Source organism: Bos javanicus, chromosome 5 (genome assembly GCF_032452875.1).
Source record: "Bos javanicus breed banteng chromosome 5, ARS-OSU_banteng_1.0, whole genome shotgun sequence".
In the NCBI taxonomy this organism is placed as follows: Eukaryota; Metazoa; Chordata; class Mammalia; order Artiodactyla; family Bovidae; genus Bos; species Bos javanicus.
Genome location: NC_083872.1, coordinates 45,361,618 through 45,381,208, shown reverse-complemented (window position 1 = coordinate 45,381,208; position 19,591 = coordinate 45,361,618). Strand labels below are relative to the sequence as shown.

General features: G+C 41.9%; 1 protein-coding gene across 3 annotated transcripts in view; it reads right to left on the bottom strand.

Annotated features, from left to right (window-relative positions):
• Positions 1-19,591, bottom strand: part of CPM (carboxypeptidase M) — an 80,003-nt gene that overhangs the window by 27,494 nt on the left and 32,918 nt on the right. For 2 of the 3 annotated variants that reach the window (XM_061416538.1, XM_061416536.1), the window contains exons 3-5: positions 9,313-9,410; positions 2,282-2,454; positions 454-638 (exon numbers count right to left, since the gene is read on the bottom strand). In XM_061416538.1, the coding sequence (XP_061272522.1) occupies positions 454-638; positions 2,282-2,454; positions 9,313-9,410 (456 nt within the window). Of the gene's footprint in view, positions 1-453; positions 639-2,281; positions 2,455-3,478; positions 3,627-9,312; positions 9,411-19,591 lie in introns of those variants that run through there. The other variant, XM_061416537.1, reaches the window with a different exon arrangement.

The following is a 19,591-nucleotide window of genomic DNA, read 5'->3' as shown; positions in this document are numbered from 1 at the left end:
AGTTAAATACCTTCTGAGTCATTCTTATTGATTCCAGATCAGTAAACTTTCCTTAGGTATTGTAGGGATTAAATGAAGCCACTAGAATACTTTAACTCCTTGGTATATACCTTATCCCACAGTTTTAAGGGGAGTCAGGAATTATTATTCATGTGATTAGTTTTTTTTTTTTTTCAGTTATGTTGTCTCTTGTGTGCTAATCTAAATTACAATTTTACTATTTCACTCATGAATATCAAGTAATCCCATTTTTGGTTGTCAGTTCAGACACCTTGCCCATCTACTGTTTATAAATTGTAGGAAGGATAGCTCAGAGTCGAGAAAATGAGGCTTTTTCCAACCCCACCAGAAAAATTAAGTAGGGAGAGAAAGAGTGTATCGCCATTCAGAGGTGGACAGTTTGCAGTCTCACTCTGGATTCAGAAAGCAAGAGCAGGGCCCATGTGTGCTTACCTGGAACACCATTATCAAACGGGTAACTGGCCACCAGGGCACCACCATGGAGGTTTGCAGAGAGGACAAAGGTCTCTGTAGTCAGCCACTTCATGACTGCCACGGTCTCAGGCTGCCTCGGTACCTCATTAAGTTCAAAAGCATCAGGGAAATTTCTATTCAGGTCATAGAGGTTACTATTATCCCTTTAAAAGAAAGAAGTTTTAAGGGTTTACTGTTGGTGTATGAGGGAGCAAATTCCTGTAGAGTGTAGACCTCTGCTCTGGGCTCCAGCTGTTTTTCCAGATATGAATACAGAGGTGGTGGATGGTTGCCTTGTCAGCCTCCAACGAATTGCACTTGGTATTCATGCACTCTGTTGTTCCCCGCCGTGTGACTTGTTCTTGCCAGTGGGACAGGAGTGATTCGGATGTAAGCAGAGGTTGGATAAGTGTTTGTGTTTCGGGGCTTTTGTTCTTGGAACACTCCCATTTGGAACCGAGACCCCAGTGCTAGCTACATCAAGGGGCCACATGAAGGAATGAGGGACCCAGGTGAGATCCAGAACTGAAACTCAAGACACAGGGTCCCAGACAGACCCCCGCTGAGGTCCCAGTCATCGTGGCATAGAGATGGACCCTGCTCTGCCCTGCCCAAATTCCCAATTTACAGAGTGGAGAGCAAATAAAAAGGTGGCTGTTTCCTCAATTTGGGGCAGTTTGTTCCATAGCAGTTGTTATCAGAAATAATAGGAACATGCTATTTTACACAAATATATTTCTGAAAAGTGGATTGGCTATGTTTGTCATACTTGTTTGGTCATTAAGTCCTGTCAGACTCTGTGACCCTATGGACTGTAGCCTGCCAGGCTTCTCTATCCATGGGATTTCCCAGGCAAGAATATTGGAGTGGGTTGCCATTTCCTTCTCCAGGGAATCTTCCTGACACAGGGATCAAACTTGTGTCTCTGGCTTGGCAGATGGATTCTTTACCACTGAGCCACTTGGGAAGACTTGGCCATGTTTAAATATGCTAAAAAAACAAAACAAAACAAAAAAAACCTTAAAAGTGGAAGGGAATCCAGTGGTGATTTATCTTTGGTAAAAACAAAATTTTAATTGCACAAGTATCAGTGTTTATCAGACATTTGAGAAATTCCAAACTCCCTGAGGCCATTTAAAATACAATAAACTTTAAATCAGAAATACTACAAAAAAAAAAAAAAGAAATACTACAAGACTCACTCTTCTTTATGTTAGTTTCTGGGCTGGCTTAATAAATCAACCTGCTTATCGAGGGGCCAGGTTCTATACTAGGCCCTGGGATTTCCTAGTGATGAACACTATGGGCGGGGCTCCTGCCCTCGGGTAGACATTAAAGGAGAAATGAGACATTAAAGTTGTGCTGTGAGGGTAAAGGGCCAGGTGATATGAGTATAACTGGGGACCTAATATCCGATTGGTTAGGGAAGGAGGCTTTGAGGAAATGCTGTTGAAACAGGCCAGGGTGGGGCCGATGGGGGTGGGAATGCCAGAGATGAGAAGGAAGCCTGTCGTCATCGTTTCAGGGGTGAAGAGGGATCTAAGCGGCTGCAACAGGGTGACAGTGGGAAAAGCAATAAAGCCAGAGCAGTGGAGGGTGGGCAGGCACAGGAGTAACCCAGCCTTATTCAGGATTTCACTTCTCACAGTCAAAGCCATGGGTGGCCCTGAAGAGTTTCTAGCATGGCAGTGACATGACGCAGGCTATGAGATGTTTCACTAATTCCTCTTGACAGGGCCAAGGTGTCTGATCTGATGGGGACCTTTTGTGGTTTTGTTATGTTTTACATAGATGGGCCCATTCTTACCTGCCATCATTGTAAAAACAGTCAGGCTTTACAACAGCTTCGAATCCATCTGGATTCATTGAGGGCATGATGTGTATCCGGGTACTGTTGATTAGATTTGTGATTTCAGGGTCTCTTCCATCTCTGGTTACAAGATATTCAATTAAATGGAGCAGCAGTTCCCGCCCTACAGCCTGTAGGTGTTAAAACAGAGAAGAGGCTACTTGAGGAAAACAAGGAAAACAGTCCCCAAGGTACAAATTCCCCAACAAGAAACACGACAGATGATACTTAAAACCAAAACCAGTTGTCAGACCACCATTTCTTCAGGCACATGGCAATCCATCACTAGTATGCTGCAAAATCTTTTTAAGAGTATGTTTTTTTTAAGTTAATTTTTTTAAAGTATCTAATAATTTACTTTTAAAAAATGAATTGGAGTAGAGTAAAGGTTATTTCTTATTATCCCGTTTTCAATTTGCTTGTCTTCCAAATACTTGCTGGAGTGATGGAGGGAGGGAGAGCTAGAAATCAGGCATGGGAGCTGAGCACACGTGACCCACGGGAGTGCTGTGGTGCATGTCTGGGTGGATGACGCATGGAGAACCCCTGCAGCAGACACGCAGATGTGAACAGAGAAAAACCCAAATGGGTAATACTCATAATTTAAATAGGTTTCTGATTTCCAGATCCCCCTATTTCCAAGTTCTTCTATTTTCAAATTCCCCTCTTGCACACTTGTGCAATTTTTGCCATACCTCCGTACTTCTGATCTCCACAGTCTCATGTTTCATTGGCACATCAGCCTCACAACTTTCTGCCATGTCTCCATATTATCTATACTATTATTTAGTTTGCATTTTCTGTAAATTGGCTCACTTTTTACTTACGTCAAAAATTATAAACTTTGTATAATTATCATTTTGCTAGATTTCATGTTTTTAATTATACAGTAAAATAAAAGCACGACTATGAAAATAAATATGGTCACATTCACCTAAAATTACCTTATGTACCAACAATGATTGGGAAACTGAAGGCCTGTGAAAAATCTTGCTGTATAAGGGAGAGATTTCCTATTTTTCTTTTCTTTTTTTAGGGGAAAAAAAAAGGAGTTCACATTTTCAGCCTTATTCTGTAAAGATCTGACTAGCCTACATTAATTTTCCCCTGTAACCCTGACCTCAAAGATTCTGCTTCTCAGTAAGGAATATTTACCTCTTGAATGTGATCAGATGTCGTTGAGGGGTTAGGATATGGGAAATCAGTGCAGCAGGTGGTTAAATAAGGATGGTGCTGCCAGTGCATTAATGAAGGCCACGGGCAACAAAAGAATCAATTATGACTCCATTGTAGCAATTCACGGCTGTGACAAAGAAGGAACAATGCTGCACTCTCTACCCCTTGCTGGCAAGCAGAGAGATCACATCTTATGAATCTGTTATCCTAATGGATACAGAATAATTGAAAATGGAACTAAGAAAAATTTAAATGTGTGAATTATATATTTATACATAGCCATAAAATTTAGAGTAGAAATAAATTCCATTCTGACTTCAATTTGTTTTTTCTCCCACTCATGTCTGTCTTCTTCCACCACTGTGATTTTTGTTTTCATAGTCCAAATTGTAGGTTGAAAAAGGTCCTTACAAACTAATAACTAAAAAAGTCACGTGAGTCACACACTGGGTTTTCAATTTGGTGTTTTGGAAGCTCAAGCACATGTGCAAGCTCCTTACTGCCTTCCCTAAAACCAGAGGAGGAGGGGATGGTAATTTTAAGTTGTGAAAGACTCTACAAGTGGATCGTGCGGTGGGCTGAAGTGGGGGCTTTCCTGGCAAGGGGAGGGGAAGAGAAAAGGGTCAAGGAAAAGGAGGAGGAAGTGAGATTTCTAAATGCTGGTTCGAGACTGCAGGATGCTGCCCTTAGAGGGACACACTAGGAAAAACCTGAGGCCAATCGGAGTCCCAGGTCAAGTATGAAGTGAGCCATATTGGAATCCCCACGTGATTCTAAATTTCCTCTTAACTCTCTGAATCATACATTCTCAAGCATGCTTGAACTCAAGACAGGAATTGGCAATGAAATTCATCCACCCACAAGCAAATGAAAACAAAGAGCAAGAAGCTGTGATTAAGCTACACAACTAAATTAAGCAACTGTGGTGGTGTGAGTATAGGATAGAAGGTAAAAGTTAAGGTTTATAGTTAACAGCAAGGGTGGGGCTAGGGGAAGGGGGAGATGAGTTTTCAAAGTGCTAATTTCTTTACTTTTCATAGCAATGGGTCATAGGATATTATCCAAAGTTTAAAATATATATATATAAAATCATTATAATTTCAGCTTTTCCTAATTTTTTGATTTCAGAAGAATCTTATTAATAAGATAATTTCTTATTTTGAGAAATTAACAAGTTCACCAGTCATTTTCATTTCACTTCAGTTCTGTTAAGCTCAAGTAAAGTTATTAAATCTCATACTTCTTAAAGATAACACATATGACATTTTATTTCCTTTTGATTCCTCTCGTTCTATTACTACAGAAATAAAGAGATATGTAGAATAGCATCTGGCAAATAATAATGATGGCTATTTCTGAGTGACAGTATCTTACTCTTATTTTTCTAGTTCTTTTAAAGGAAAGAAAACCTATGTTCTTTTTACAAAAACAAAATCATGATTCTTTCAAGGACACAAATGTGTGACCAAGGTTATCTTCTGTTTGCCTCCATATTCCCAAACAAACCACAAATTCTTAACTGCATAGGGTGAAATAAAAATCCTGGCGGTATGATAAAGAAGTGATTAAGAGTCAGATAATCTTAAAACTGGTGAGATAAACTGATAAAATTTCGGAGAGAGTTAAACAAGGTCCTTTTGTTTTCTTGGACCATATTTTCTTGTCTCTGTAAAAGCAAATTTATGTCACATATTATTCAAATTAATTCTCAACTTTAATGTCTCAAATATTCATGTTTTATGTATAGGTCTCTTTTCATTTAAAATTAAGTCTTTGAACATGAGACCTTAGAGAGACTAATTTTTTTTTTTTAATGTGGTCAAAAGTGTTTCCATTGACTTATCCAGCCTTTCATTTAACTTTCGCTTCCTTTTGTGAGTGTGTGGAGAATCCCTAATGAAGAGCCTGAAAGGCTGGGTAAGCACACCGGCTTCTAGAGTGTTTCTCTGATAATTCATCTGGTCATTAAGATGGCAATACCCCAGGATGGACCTACAGATTGTCATAGTGAGTGAAGTTAGTCAGACTGAGAAAGAGGAATATTGTATAATATTGCTTATAAAAGGAATCTTAAAAAACATGATACAAATAAAATTATTTACAAAACAGAAACAGACTCACAGAGAAGGAATTTATGGCCACCAGGGAGGAATGTGGTGGAAGTGGGGAAGGATAGGTAGGGAGTTTGGGGTTGACATACACACAGTGCTATATGTAAAACAGATAACCAACAAGGACCCTTGTATAGCACAGGGGACTCTGCCCAATACTATGTAACAACCTAAATGGGAAAAGGCTTTGGAAAAAATAGATACATGTATAAGTGAATCACTTTGCTGTACACCTGAATGTAACACATTATTAATCAACTACGCTCCAACGTAAAATTAAAAGTTTTTAGAAAACGATGGCAAGAACTCAGGAAGCAGAAAATAAATCTCTACCAGGTTTACTTCAATTCAGTCAAGTTGGAACTTGCTAGATAGATGAAAATGAGTGTTTCCGCACTTATCAGAACAATTGCAAAAAAAAATGTTGAAGCAACAATCCACAACTGGGTAGTGTATTGTGTAAGACTGAGTGTTGAGGTCCACAAACTCCTAGAAGATCCATGCACCTTGAGGACAGCATTCAAAGCTAGTGCCAGAATAGCAAGGAATCCACCCAAAGAAGGTTAAGAACCACTGCCCACAAATGTTATATATGCTGCTTTTTAACAGTGCGCCTTGAAAATGCTCTTTAATTCCAAAAGGTCTAAGAGAAGAAGAAGGACGAAGAAGCTGGTTAGACCCAGCTAATCCAAGAGACCCTTCTGCTTCTGGGTTAAGCCATCCCTTTCCCCAGCTCCTGGTGGCACCAGGAGGGCAGAAAACACAAGATCTAAATTCAGGATAATAAGTTTCTCAGTGGCCCCCAAAGCTGTCAGACATTGTTAACAGCTGGGACACACAGAGGGTGACAGGACTTCAGGCCTCCACACCCAAAACACACTGACATTCCTCTCTGCATAATCTCAGTCCTTGGCAGTCGTCAAAGAATCAAGGTAAATGAGTGAGACCTGCTTTGACGGGATACATTAACTACCTGGAGGGCAAGATGTCAGAAATTTGGCAAAGTACAAGCAAATTCAGAGGTGAACAAGAGGAAGGACTCTTGCTTTTCTTTGGAAGTTTCAATTGGGAGGATTAAATTCTGAGCAGCAGACTGCAACCTTTCGAAATGCTAGGAATTCAATAAATAAGCTACTGGAGTCAATTGAGGGCCACATGTCTCTTATTAAAAATGGGTTCCATGAGACCCGATCAATTGACCAGATAGCAAAAGGGAAAGGAAGTCTGGGCTGCTATCTATCATGAATAGTTGTTTTATTAAAAACAACTTTGCATTTCTCTGATAATGAGTGATGTTGAGCATCTTTTCATGTGTTTGTTAGCCATCTGTATGTCTTCTTTGGAGAAATGTCTATTTAGATCTTTGGCCCATCCAATATTCTGGGAGGTGGGTCATAGAGGATCCTGTTGTGATGTATGTCAGAGAGTGTTTTGCCTATGTTCTCCTCTAGGAGTTTTATAGTTTCTGGTCTTACGTTGAGATCTTTAATCCATTTTGAGTTTATTTTTGTGTATGGTGTTAGAAAGTGGTCTAGTTTCATTCTTTTACAAGTGGTTGACCAGATTTCCCAGCACCACTTGTTAAAGAGATTGTCTTTAATCCATTGTATATTCTTGCCTCCTTTGTCAAAGATAAGGTGTCCATATGTGCGTGGATTTATCTCTGGGCTTTCTATTTTGTTCCATTGATCTATATTTCTGTCTTTGTGCCAGTACCATACTGTCTTGATAACTGTGGCTTTGGACATGGAAGCAATCTAGATGTCCATCAGCAGATGAATGGATAAGAAAGCTGTGGTACATATACACAATGGAGTATTACTCAGCCATTAAAAAGAATACATTTGAATCAGTTCTAATGAGGTGGATGAAACTGGAGCCTATTATACAGAGTGAAGTAAGCCAGAAGGAAAAACACCAATATAGTATACTAACGCATATATATGGAATTTAGAAAGATGGTAACGATAACCCTGTATACGAGACAGCAAAAGAGACACTGATGTATAGAACAGTCTTATGGACTCTGTGGGAGAGGGAGAGGGTGGGATGATTTGGGAGAATGGCATTGAAACATGTATACTATCATGTATGAAACGAGTCGCCAGTCCAGGTTCGATGCACAATACTGGGTGCTTGGGGCTGGTGCACTGGGAAGACCCAGAGGGATGGTATGGGGAGGGAGGAGGGAGGAGGGTTCAGGATGGGGAACACATGTATACCTGTGGTGGATTCATTTTGATATTTGGCAAAACTAATACAATTATGTAAGGTTTAAAAATAAAATAAAATTAATTAAAAAAAATAAATAAACACTGACACAGAAAAAAAAACACAACAAAAAACAACTTTGATCAGACTCCCAGCAATATCAAGCCTTTTTGAGCACAGCCTATTATGCTCAAAAAAGTAACTTCCACCCACCCATAAATCAGATTCAAAGACAAGCCAAGCCACTTTCTCAGAGGCAAACGTTTGCATTTGAGCTCCAGTGACAAGAAGTCCCCTCGCTGGTCAGGACAGTTGAGCAGCGTGTCTGGACAGGAAAGGCAGAGTTGTGCATGTGTCACGCAGGGTGGAGCCTGTTCCTATAAAGCCTGGGTCTGGGGAGGGTTGAGTCGGAACAGGAAGTGCAGCATTTGAGCAGTGGGTGCTGCCACACTATTGCAGATCTGGAAGTGTTGTAACAAGTCAGCAGGTTGTACTCACAGGATTATGCATTTTCTCTGACATTCCCTAAAGTGTGTTTGATAAGGTGTGACACAGATCCTGTGTCAATTTTCTTTACTGTCAAGACTGGAGACTATCTTTCCCTTCCACTGGATCGCCCAGTTGTGTGGGGTCCTGGGAAACAGAAAATCCTGCAGCTCTCATATTCTCAAAAATATGAGAGCTGAGGAGGTATATACTAAAATATATATCGAAAAGTATGTATAAATATATACTAAAATATATTTTATTGTACATAAAATACATATATAAAAGTATATACTAAAATATATATATATAAGTATACATACAAAAACGTACTCTGAGGAAGTAAGGTGAGAAATTTTGGGGAACATCTTCAAATGCCTGGCTAGAATGGTTGGGCAGCCAGGAGTCGTAAAAGGCTATTTTGCAAATTATAAGATAAATAACATAAATGAAACAAAATAGAGTTGATCTCTGATAAGCTGGAAAAGAGCAAAATGTTATGATGGCATCTCAGGGTTTGTGGAATGGTGGGGATGACAGAGCCCTAAGCTTGATGGTCTAAACTTACGCATCAAAAATGCTAAGTTTTGGATTAAGAGAAAGTGACAAAAGCATTCAAAAAGCCAGCCAGGAGGAGGCTGGGTCGCCAGTTGGGACCTTCTTAGTTCAAATACATCACTCTTCTGCTGGGTCACCTCGATGCTGAGCAGGAGGTGGGGAAAACCAACCCAGGAGGCGTTCAGGAACTTGGGCAGTCCTGAACGTTCTTCCAGCCCCCAAACAAGAAACGAGCTCCCGTTACCCACACAGGGCCCTGGTTAAGCAACCCAGCGGCTGATGGTTTGGGATCATGGCTCCTTCAGTCTCTCAGAAGGCCTTACAGGAAGACCCTTCCAGTCTTTGCTGCAATGTCGGCTGCTTCCTCTGCATTTACACAGAGTGCAAGAGACCCGAGGGAAGGTCCTTTGGTGACACGTCAGATACACGTTCAAACCACATACATACCTCATCTCCATGCATATTTGCCACGTACTTGAATTCCGGAATCCCGATCCTGTGTTCCTTTGGAGAGCGTCCCACGACGAGAACCCACAGGTTTCTGCCTTTACGGGGGAGAAAGTACAGAAAAATGAGTAGCCTTTTGAAATGATGAATGAACTCTGGCAGAATGAGAATAGTGAACAATGATGCTACTTCTTCCACCTGATGAATGTTTCATGACCATCTCAGTTCATGCAACTAACACCTCTGTGCCTGGAACGCTTTTAATTTACTGCCAGCCAAAATCCTTTCAATCAGCAGAAATATTTAACTTCTTATTCTAGAATGTGACTTTTAAAAATTGAAGGCTTAGTAGGTTACATAGATCTTATTCTTCCAAAATGTTTAGTAGACTTAGTAGGTTACATAGATCTGATTTTTCCAAAATTGTTTTTCCAAAAAGCATGCTCTGAGGTCCTGGTGCCTTATAGAAGTGATCTTGCTAATTCACACAATAACACGGAAATAATAATTGATAGTTGACTGGGAGGGAGCCATAACTCTCAGTGCAAGGAATGTGAAAAAACCAACAGCAAGAAAACATGAAACTCAGAAGGGAGACTGTTTTTACAGCAAATCCTGAGTCTTGTTGTATTCAAATGATCATGTAACAAAGCCTCTCAGCAGTGAGTGTCCTTGATGAGCACCAAGTCCTGTCGAGTAAGCTGGGAACCACAAACAATGCTGACAATGCCTCAAGGAAAACTTCTAAGTCCTAACTCTGCCAGATGGTGAGATTTGGACAGAGACTAAACATCATTGAAGATTCGCTCTGGGCAGATGTTACCACTGCATCTTTGGTTCATATTAACTCAGGCAATCCCTTGTCCTGAGCCAGTGAGATAGATTTTTAACCAGACTTTACAAAATGAAAACACTGACCTTCAAAAAATATTAAATAAACTGCTTATGATCACACAGCTAGTAAGAGGCTGTGATTTGAGCCCCAGAACCAAGACCTGAATTCTGGCCTATATGACTCAATTCTAGAGCTCTTAATACTAATGAAAACAGCCTGTCACTCAAGAAGCTTGGTGTCCTAATCAGCAAAATGAAGAGGTTTCTTTAGATTCTAAAATCACATTCTTTTTTTTTTTTTAATACACTTTAAAACTAGAGATTGGGGAAATGTATATTTGATATCTAGCACCTAGATACAAAGTTCACATATCTGTAATAGCTAAACCTTCTGTGGAATTCAAGAAGCCAGGAAAGGAATTTAACAGCAGTCTGTGGGCTAATGTGGAGCCCGTTTCTGCAGAATTTCTAGTGTAGTTCCTTTAATCTGGGGATCCCATAGGTGGGGGAATACTCTCTTACCATAAAGAACTCAGGGAGAAGCAGATACTGGACTTGTTTTTTCCACCATTAATTCTTAATTTATTATAACAATTGTAGGACGATTCATCTTGACAGGGTAATGCTTTAAATTTAGTAATTGCAGAAATTGTCAAAAAACATCCCCAAAGGGCAGCTTATCTGACTGATGCCACTTGTTCAGTGCAGACTACTCAGGTCATTCATTCACATCCATTTATTTAGTACTATTATGTTCATGCATTTACTCCTACAGATAGTTACGCTCTCTACACCCAGTGAGTCTCTGATCTAGAGAAGAACAGCATGCAAGAACATCATTACACTGGACTGTGACGTATATGATCACAGAGTGTGTATAAGGTACTGGTGTGACTGTAGAATAAAGGAAGAAACTTTTTCAAGGAGTGGGATCACATAAAACTTCACAGACATAGGGTTTTAGAGCTGACTTCTGACCAGGGTTCTGAACAGTCACTCCAAGTTAGCCATGTGGACAAGTATCAGTACAATCCATTTGGTGGTTTCCCACCAGAACCACTTTATTAACCAGAATCTTTGATTCCCCCATATTACCAATTCTCAGATCACCTAGGGCTTCAAATTTAGCATGTTACCATTTTTCATGTGAAGCAAATAAGAGCTTTTTTCTATTAAACTTGGCTCTTTAGGTTTCCTTCTGGGGGATTCTTTTCTGTAGCTATTAATGCTTTCAAGGCTAGAATAACCACAGATTTGTATAGAATATGGTCTGGTCTCTGCAAGAAGATCCAACCAGTCCATTCTAAAGGAGATCAGCCCTGGGATTTCTTTGGAAGGAATGATGCTAAAGCTGAAACTCCAATACTTTGGCCACTTCATGCGAAGAGTTGACTCATTGGAAAAGACTCTGATGCTGGGAGGGATTGGGGGCAGGAGGAGAAGGGGAGACAGAGGATGAGATGGCTGGATGGCATCACTGACTCGATGGACGTGAGTTTGAGTGAACTCCGGGAGTTGGTGATGGACAGGGAGGCCTGGCATGCTGCAATTCATGGGGTCACAAAGAGTCGGACACGACTGAGCGACTGAACTGATGGTCTGGTCCCCTCACAAGCAAGGAAAAAAATTCAGTATCATCTTGACGTTGTTGTTTACAGCTGCTAAGTCGTGTCCGACTCTTTTGCTACCCCATGGACTATACCCCATCGGGCTCCTCTGTCCATGGGATTTCCCAGGCAAGAATACTGGAGTGGGTTGCCATTTCCTTCTCTAAGGAATCTTTCCAACCCAGGGATCAAGCTCATGTCTCCTGCATTGGCAGGTGGGTTCTTTACCATTGAACCACCAGGGAAGCCCATCACCTCGACACAATGTTTCTCAATTGTTTTCTAACTCTGCATTTGCAAAGCTGACCTGTAATATAAAGGATAGTGTAAGACAAGAAAAACCTGACTTGACATAGGTATTCAGTATTATTTGAGGGCTTCCCTGGTGGTCCAGAGGTTAAGAATCCGCCTTGCAATGCAGAGAACACCGGTTTGATCCCTGGTTTGGGAAGATTCCACATGCTGCAAAGCAACCAAGCACGTAGCGCCACAACTACTAAGCCTGCACCCTAAAACCCGTGTGCCAAAAATTACTGAAGGCCACTCACCCTAGAGCTGCTGCTCCGCAACAAGAGAAGCCGGGGCAACGAGAAGCCCACACACCGCGACGGGAGAAAACCACATGCAGTGACAAGGACCCAGCGCAGCCTAAAAAAAAAATGTGTGTGTGTGTGTGTGTGTGTGTGTGTGTGTGTGTACTTTGGTTCAAGGAAGTTGGGAAATCAAACCAATAAAATCTAAATGAAGAAATATTGGTAGTAACTCAATCTCAATTTCAGCATGAATGGCTCCTAAGTGAACAGCAAAATGAGAAACTTACCTTGAATAACCCTCCATGGCACCAAGCCTGAGGATGAAAACAACCCATAAACCTGAAGATATTCACCCAATGCTTTTGGAAAGCTAAGCCTCTTGAAAGTTTTTAACCCGCCTCTCTAATAAACACGGGTTATCTCTGGCTTAGACTAGAGTAAATGCACAAAGGACAGACTATTGACTTTTCACAGCCTGATTGCCAAGGTGAGGCTAATTTAAACAAGATTTTTTTTTTTTTTTTCTATCAAGGTTGGACAGGCTGCCTTTATCCCTCTAAGTTCCTGCTTTGAACTTTGAGCACCTACTTTGAACTTTGAACTCGAGCACCAGGTGTGCTCAAGAGCTCTGAAATGCTCAGCCACTTTCTCTCCACTACAAAGTAAAATTGTCAGTATCTGTGTCCAGGAACCTTCTCCGGGCTTGACTCCAAGCCCAGGGATGTGACATGGTGCCCAATGGGGCACCTAACTGGGTTTGCTTGTAGGACCAGAAAAGTGTTACCATTCAAAAGGCTTCACAAAGATCCACAAGGCAAGGAAACAGAACACTCTAGGCATTCAGGAGAAAGTAGGAGGAGAAGCTTGAAAAACGAAGTACAGTGTCAACAGGGAGAAACTGAAGGAGTGTTATTCCCCTACCAGAATCACTGGATCCTTGGAAAAGCACCAATCCCTGAGCCCCATCTCCCAAATCACACTCCAGGGGGAGGGTCCCCAACCTGCACTTAACAGGCTCCTTTGGTGATTCTGAGGCCCATTAAAGTTTGAAAGCTGCTCAGATTGAGGCAGTGAATGTCCAGATAGATTTGGGCGGTAAAATCATCTCATTTTACATACAATCATGAACATGTTTCTATATGAACAAATATACTTTGACTACACCTTTTAAAATGGCTGTTTGACATACATCAACATGAATCCGCCACGGGTATACACATGTTCCCCATCCTGAACCCTGCTCCCACCTCCCTCCCCGTACCATCCCTCTGGGTCATCCCAGTACACCAGCCCCAAGCATCCTGTATCCTGCATCAAACCTGGACTGGCGATTTGTTTCTTATATGATATTAAACATGTTTCAGTGCCATTCTCCCAAATCATTCCACCCTCTCCCTCTCCCACAGTGTCCAAAATAAATAAATTTAAATTAAAAAAATAAAATGGCTGTTTGATATTTTATTACACAAATGTAGTATCATTCATTCAACAATGCTCCATGGTTAGGTGTCCAAATATAAGTAATTTATGTAAATTACAGCATGTCCACTTAAATTATGTATAGAATTTTTAATGTAAAATATTTTACCATGGCAAAGAAATCAGAGAACAAAATTATATAATTACAACCATGTAAAATAGACTATTCACTAACAAAATACCATGGAACAAAACAGCTCCAAAGCATATAAAGCCTTAAATGAAATAATTGATGAGTCCCTATAAGAACTGAAAATAGCACACTGTCAGTGAAAATGGGCTAAGTGATAGGGTTATAAAACCAAGACTTTGTTTTCACTTTTCCATCTTTCTAGTTTTTAAAAATAAAACACTAAATCTTATTGTTTATTAAGTTCATATACTGTATGCTGAGCTTTATAATACCTGATCTTTACACTTTATAATACTTGATCTTTACAACACCTCTGTGTGGTGGGTGATACCCACAATTCATTGATATAAGTGGTAGAACCAGGATTCAAACCCAGGTCTGTCTGATTCCAGTATCGGTGTTCTTCTGATGACTCCAGGCTCTTCCTGCAAGTAATAGGTAGGTCAGGGCCAATCCCACTCTAGGCGCATAGTTCCCCAGCAGCTCTTTCAGCATCACAATGCCATAATTTGTCCCTGGAACAAGTTCCAGCATGCCACCCGTCTATGACCACTGAGCCATAGCAATACACCTGAACTTACGGCTGCCCTACAGGGACGGTCCATACCAGGTGTTGATATAACAATCCCTAAGTAAAACCGTCAGTATCTGTGTCCAGGAACCCTCTCCGGGCTTGACTCCAAGCCCAGGGATGTGACATGGTGCCCAATGGGGCACCTAACTGGGTTTGCTTGTAGGACCAGAAAAGTGTTACCATTCAAAAAGCTTCACAAAGATCTGCAAGGCAAGGAAACAGAACACTCTAAGCAGTGGAGAGAAAGTGGCTGAGCATTTCAGAGCTCTTGAGCACACCTGCTCAAGAGAGCACCCAGAGAGAAGTGGAATCCAGAGAGAAGGGGAATCCCTGTGTGGGTGGCCTGGTCCCAGGAGCAGACCTGCAGTGATAACAAGGCTGGTGATGCGCAAGGTCCAACCCATGAGGCGCCAGCCTCCAGGGTGATGGATCAGTTGTTTCCCAGACTAGAATATTTCTCTTTGTGTCCTTAAAATTACCCTTTGACCTAAGTCAAAGCTCAGGGGACCTTGCTTGATGCATGAGTTTGCGTCTTCATACATAAGTGGGACCAACAGCTCTCCTGGCAAGAGTGATGTGAAGCTGGCGAGTTCCTCCTGTCTTCCCTAAAAAAGAAGCCAGCACTCCAACACCAAACCTTCAATCTCACTTATGCTCATTCCCATTACTACACACACAAAGCCAGCCCGGCCTCAAATAATGTCCCAGAGGACCTGAAAAATAGCACATAACTTTGGTCGGGTTAAACATGTAGTCTCCGTGACCTCGGGCCTGGAAGTGGAAGAGGAAGTTCCTGCTAAGTGGCTTACGACAAACAACACAAACAACTGCAAACAAAACAGGGACAACGTCTCCAGCATGGCTGTGTTTGCACGGTAGCATGCCTCACAGTTCAGAGCATTTGATATATATTCACTTGACCCTGATGACCATAAGCAGTAGGTAAAAGATTATCCTTTCACACAGGTGGAGGCGCTATCCTAGGGAAGCTCACAAGGCCATGGTTCTCACGTGTGGTCCCAAGACCAGTATCATCACATCCTCTGGGAACTTGTTAGAAATGCAGGTTCTCAGACTCCACCCCTAAGTACAGACTCCACCCCTAAGTACAGAGACCGTGGGGGTGAGGACCTGCAGTCTGTGTCTTAATGAGCTCCCCAGGGCATCCTCATGCTCGCTAAAGTCTGAGAACCACAGACACAGAGATCGGACTTGTGGACACGGTGGGGGACAGAGAGGGTAGGACGTAATAGAGAAAGTAGCATTGACGTATTTACGCTATCATGTGTAAAGCAGCTAGTGGGAAGCTGCTATATGACACAGGGAGCCCGGCCTGGCAGTCCATAACAACCTAGAGGGGTGGGATGGAGAGGGGAGGGAGGAGATAAACGTATAATTATGGCTGATTGGTATTGTGTTGGTTTCTGCCCTACCAACATTGTAAAGCAATTATCCTTCAATTAAGAATATACATAAAGCTTGAGAGCCATAGTAACCAAGGACGGAGCTGGAAGGCCTATTCAGAGCCTGCTCTGTTCTTAACCACTATGCTGCACTGTTCCAGTCACCTAAGGGACAGAAAAGATCAAAGAAACGTGAACCTGTGCCCATAAATTGCCAGGTGCCATTTCTGGTGTTGAGATTTTCCTTTCTCCCCTCTGGAGAACTGGAAATGGGAGGAGGGCTTTCAAGGACCCTATGAGGATGGTCTGAGAAGTTAAAGCTATCATCTCCTTCCTTTAGTGTGCAAATTTCAGACTGGTCTGCAAACTAGTGTACACCAGCTTGTCCCCAGACTGCTCTCTATTCAAGGATTACTGGTAAGCCTCAGTGGCTCTGCCCCAAAGCTCTGGAATCTTGAGACAGATCTACTTCAGAGGTTTGTCTGCTAAGCTGACTAGGCTGAAAAAGTAGGGTAGGTGGAGTAGCAAGAGGAGGAAGGACATGGACAAAACTCAACTGCTCTACTCAGATCTTTTCTGGGACAAAAAAAAAATTCACACACACACTCTTCCAACATGGCAAATGGCCCAGCAGTCACTGGGGCTTCTGCATTGAGTTGAGAAGTCTGGCCAGCCCATGTGAATGCCCCGTCTGTCTGATTCTGTACATGCAAAGCTGTGAACCCATCCTTGGTAAGATGCAATGATTCCAATCCCCAGTCAGCCACATGACCTCCTGGAGCTTTAATGCCATTTACTGTGTAGTGGGCTCAGAATTCCTGATATTGCTCCTGAACAGAGGAACTTGTCAAGAAGGGGTTCAGCGGCGCAGAAAGAAATTGGGCGACCTAGAGGTCCTTCTGCTACTGTGACAAGAGCAAGTGCCCTGCTCCGCCTGGAAGCAGCCATGGGACTGGGCTGCCTCTTGCCTCTGGCAGTTCTAAATTCTAGCTAGGACCCCAAGTTTTGGTCCCTTTCCCCCATGACATCAAAGTACAACCCAAGCTCCTCAGCACGGCAAGTGGCCTCTCATGGACTGTGGCCTTGCTGCCTCTAGCCTTCTACCACAATTCCTTACACTGGGCTCCAGGCAGTCTTGATTTAATCATGTGTGATTCTAATGGGAGCTACCATCAGCCTTGATGCCTATAAATATACGCTCTTGCTCCCGCATGGATAGTCCTCTATCTACCTGATCAAAGTGGCCCGCTTCCTCTTGCCTTTCCAAGGCTCAACCAAAAGCCCCCTCCCATGCATCACCTTTCTTAGCCTTCTTCCTTGATCCTATATTTTACCCGCCTGAGTTGCACTCTCTTTTGAATGCCTCCCACATGCTTCTGCAACCCCTCTCCTAACACTAAAACCACAGGTTTTCCTGCAGGCATGGGACTGTGCACCTCTGTGCTTGTGGTAGCTGGTGTCATGCCTGGCACAGATGTAGTAGGTGACCAATAAATGCTTGCTAAATGAATGGATGGCTGGAAAAATGATCAAATAAGTTCAGTTGGAGCCAGGGTCCAGGACCGAAGAAAAGGCTTACAGCTAGTCTACAAAGAACTACTGGGGTGGGCTCTGAAAAAGCTCCAAATTTCTAGATCAATCCCAGGGTTTTCAGACCTTCTTGGGGATATTTCCATACAAGAGACTGCTGAGGTCCAAACAAAATATCTGGCTTCCGATTAGATTCTTCGGTCATCATGGGGACATGGGATTCCATTTGCTTACTTATTTGTCCCCATGGCACTAATGCTGTGAAACCACACCTGAGAAATGGAGATGTTAGTTTCATGTTACTGCTTCCTGAACAAGTCAGTAGGGAAGTTTGGGGGTTTCAATTTCTAAATCAGAAATTCTTCTGATTGCTTGGGGACATTATCTTTTTCAATTGAGAAGAGAAAAGGAAAAACCTGAAGATGTACTGAATTGGAAGACATTTTCCTTTCTTCCTTTTTTTTGATTCAAGACTAGTCACGATTCCCAGAGAAGCTGAGTGTTTGTCTCATTAATCACCAACCATCAACCCAAACAAGAAGATGGCAGGAAATTCCTCTGCCTTCCTCCTCTTTCAACTCTACCTTCTCTATTCCTCCCACTCGATTCCCAGGTCAGAAGCTGATAAATCTGTTGCACTTCCTCTAAAAATTTTTAATTTTTAAGCTATAAAATTAAGAGAATTTTTTTTAAAAAATTAAGTTTTAAAAGCTAGCCATAATTCTCATGTCCCAGCCGCCCTAATTTTTTTTATGTTCCCTTCTAGTCTTTTTTCATAGAGAGACAGGAAACTTGTTTTAAATCCCCAAAGTGAAAATCTCTAGAGGCCTCATACTATAAAAAGCTGCGAACTTCCGCTTTTGGTGCCTTAGGGGAGAGGTCAAACAAAATCAAATCTTCATTTTGAAGAATGGCTCAGTTTTAACAGCCAAATTAAATATCTTAAAGTACAAACAAGTACTTCAGATTTTTTAAAAACGCTATTTTAAAAGGTCAATCATTATAGCTGGCTCTACGTTTATTGTCCGTTGGTGGGTTCTCTTTTAAGGTTTTCCAGGGGCATTCTGGTTCCGTGTTAGTGTTTTGGTTCTTTCTTCCCAGTTGGTGGCTTTACTTCTTATCCATTCCTGGGGGTGTCACACAGCTGTGTTTTACAATGAGGTCAATTCAGATCCATTTGAGCCCTTCCTCCATGCTCCCTCCCTCAAACCCCAGTTCGTTGGAGGCCTGCTTATCCTAATTGCCTATTTATTGCTACCATAAGAACTCATCCTTCAGTGGCAAGGAATAATGGCAATTTCTTTACTAGTTTTCTCATAAGCTGCTTAGAAGAACAAAGGCCTTGTCTCTCAGTCATCCTACTTGTTGCGTTTGTACCTAAAAGGCTTTCATTTCAAAGTAAAGGAAGCCAGGGTTCAGACAGAAATACGCTGAACTTCTAACAATGGGAGAAGCCCAGGAGTTGCCAAAATAAGGCTCCTTTAAGGTCTAAACTTGACCTAAAAGTAGGACCATTGGTGCTTTTGTGGGATGAACAAAATCCCACAAATTCTCACTGATTTTACCATTCTGAGATTTAAGTTTCACAGTTGGGTCAATAATTTAGTTAAGTACATCTAAACCAGAATTTCATATATGAAATTCTGTACAACATATACCTCCAAATAGCATCTGAGAGCTCTTGACAGATATGCAATGTCCCTCTTGTGGCACCTTATGTAACAATGCCTTGTGCAGGTTTTAGAATCAAATTGCCAGGGTTTAAACCCCCCAGCTTTGACACTTACTACCCATATGGTATTGGGTAAATTGCTTAATCTTGTTGAGTGGATTTAGTTTTTATGTTATAGGATTGATGGTACCTATACCACATGGGATTTCTATCTCATTTAATCCTCACAAACTTTATAAACAGTGGCAGAAACACGATGAGCACATGTTTGTTTGAAGGCCCTGAGTTGAACTGATGGATGTTACTACCGGCCCTATGGACTTCCCTGGTGGTTCAGTCGGTAAAGAATCCACCTGCAATGCAGAAGACTTGGGTTTGATCCCTGAGTCAGGAACATCTCCTGGAGAAGGAAAGGGCAACCTACTCCAGTATTCTTGCCTGGAGGATCCCGTGGGTAGCCTTGTGGGCTACAGTCCATGGGGTTGTAAAGAATCAGACACAGCTTAGTGACTAC